At 46.6% G+C, this 1,737-nt stretch overlaps 1 protein-coding gene across 1 annotated transcript; it reads right to left on the bottom strand.

Moving 5' to 3' along the window:
• Window positions 1-22: 22 nt before the first annotated feature.
• Window positions 23-1,591, bottom strand: VTP21DRAFT_5341 (uncharacterized protein; the record flags this gene model as incomplete). The annotated part of the gene is made up of 3 exons (XM_069395852.1): window positions 23-875; window positions 950-1,277; window positions 1,339-1,591. Coding segments are annotated over 3 exons (1,434 nt in total), but the record flags the coding sequence as incomplete, so codon positions are not given.
• Window positions 1,592-1,737: the final 146 nt, after the last annotated feature.

The following is a 1,737-nucleotide window of genomic DNA, read 5'->3' as shown; positions in this document are numbered from 1 at the left end:
CATCACCTGCAAGCTTAAAAACATACCCTGACGTTGAACGTCTATTGTATTTGTCGCTTGCAAAATCTGCATCCGCATAGCCCACAAGACGCAGTGAATCTCCCTGGAATGTTAGCTTGAGGTCTTTTGTCCCCTTAATGTACCGCAATATTCTCTTCACCATAAGCCAACGTTCATTGTTATGTTTCTCGTTGAAACTCGAAAGTCGGTTTGCCGCATATGATAAATCAGGCCTTGTCATGTTAGCCAGGTATTGCACGGCGCCGATCGCAGATCTGTAGGGAACATTATTAATGATATCGTCATCCGTTGCGGGTGTGATTTGCTGGTTAAGTTCCATGGGTGTTGTCGCAGGTTTGGCCAAGTTCATACGGTAGCGCTCGAGGATCTCTTGTGCGAAATGGCTTTGGGAGATTTGGAGCAATTTCTCTTTGCTATCGTAAGTCACATTTAATCCCAAATATAACGAAACTTCACCCAGATCGCGAATTTTGTATGCCTTCTCGAGCTCGCCCTTGAACCATGCAATAAGTTTCTCCGTGTTTGCTGTAATGATAAGGTCATCTACATAGAGCGTAACAATCACGACATCATGTCCCTCTTTTAATACATAAATGCCCTCGTCGGCCCTCGTCGGGTTTAGCCCAATCGAAATCAGTCGTTGTTTTATTTCTCGTTGCCATTCGTGCGCCGCTTGCTTCAATCCGTATAAGCTTCGTTTCAGTCGACATACGAGATCTCCTTGTTCAAATTCGGGTGGTTGACGTATGTATAGTTCTTCCTTTACAGTTCCGTTTAAATACGCAGTGGAAACGTCGACTTGATGAATTGGCCAACTATTCGCGGCCGCTACTGCTAGTATGATATGCACAGAACTATATTGAGCGACTGAAGCATAGGTGCTGTGGTAGTCGATATCTGCTTCTTGAGAGAAGCCTGCGCAACAAACCGTGCACGATAACGCTCGACAGTACCATCCACATTGCGTTTTATTTTCAGCTCCCATCGTGATCCAATTGCTTTCTTGCCAGGTGGAAGCGGCACCAGATCCCACGCATCATGTTCGCGGAGTGACTGTAATTCATGCTCTGCTGCCTTGCGCCACTGGTCGGCATCACTGCGTTGCAGTGCTTCTCGTATTGTACGAGATTCATCGGAAGCATCAGTTGTAAATTGTCCCAAGTTCTGGGGCGTCTTGCGTTGTCGCGTGGATCGTCGCAGTTGCAAGTTATTCTCAGCTGATTCTTCCTGTTGACTCGTTTTCCCCTTATCTTCGGCTTCGGGCGGTTTTGGTTTGTTCGTCCCCCTCTATCCCCGATACATCCTTAGAGCTCTCACAGCTCAGAGATAATGTCACCAGATCGGGTTGAGGTTTATTCTGCTGGGATTGATATGGGAACCCATTCTCAATAAATCGTACATCTCGCGATTCTATTATACGTCTTGACTCGGGTATAAATATCCGCCAAGCCTTAGACTGATAACTGTATCCCACCATGACTCCAGCTTCCGCACGGCGATCCAACTTGGATCGTTGGGTCTTCGGAATATGCGCATACGCTCGACAACCAAAGGTACGCAATTGCGCCATATCCGGATTCTTGTTGTACCATAGTTGATATGGCGATTTCCCATTGATTGGCTTTGACGGCCACATATTTTTCACCAGTGTAGCTGTTCGCACAGCTTCGGTCCATAATTCTTTGGGGACTTGCGATTGCTCTAATAATGTTCGCA

The sequence above is a fragment of the Calcarisporiella thermophila genome, assembly GCF_041956535.1.
Source record: "Calcarisporiella thermophila strain CBS 279.70 unplaced genomic scaffold VTP21scaffold_22, whole genome shotgun sequence".
Lineage (NCBI taxonomy): Eukaryota > Fungi > Calcarisporiellomycota > Calcarisporiellomycetes > Calcarisporiellales > Calcarisporiellaceae > Calcarisporiella > Calcarisporiella thermophila.
This window is presented reverse-complemented; position numbering and strand designations above follow the sequence as displayed.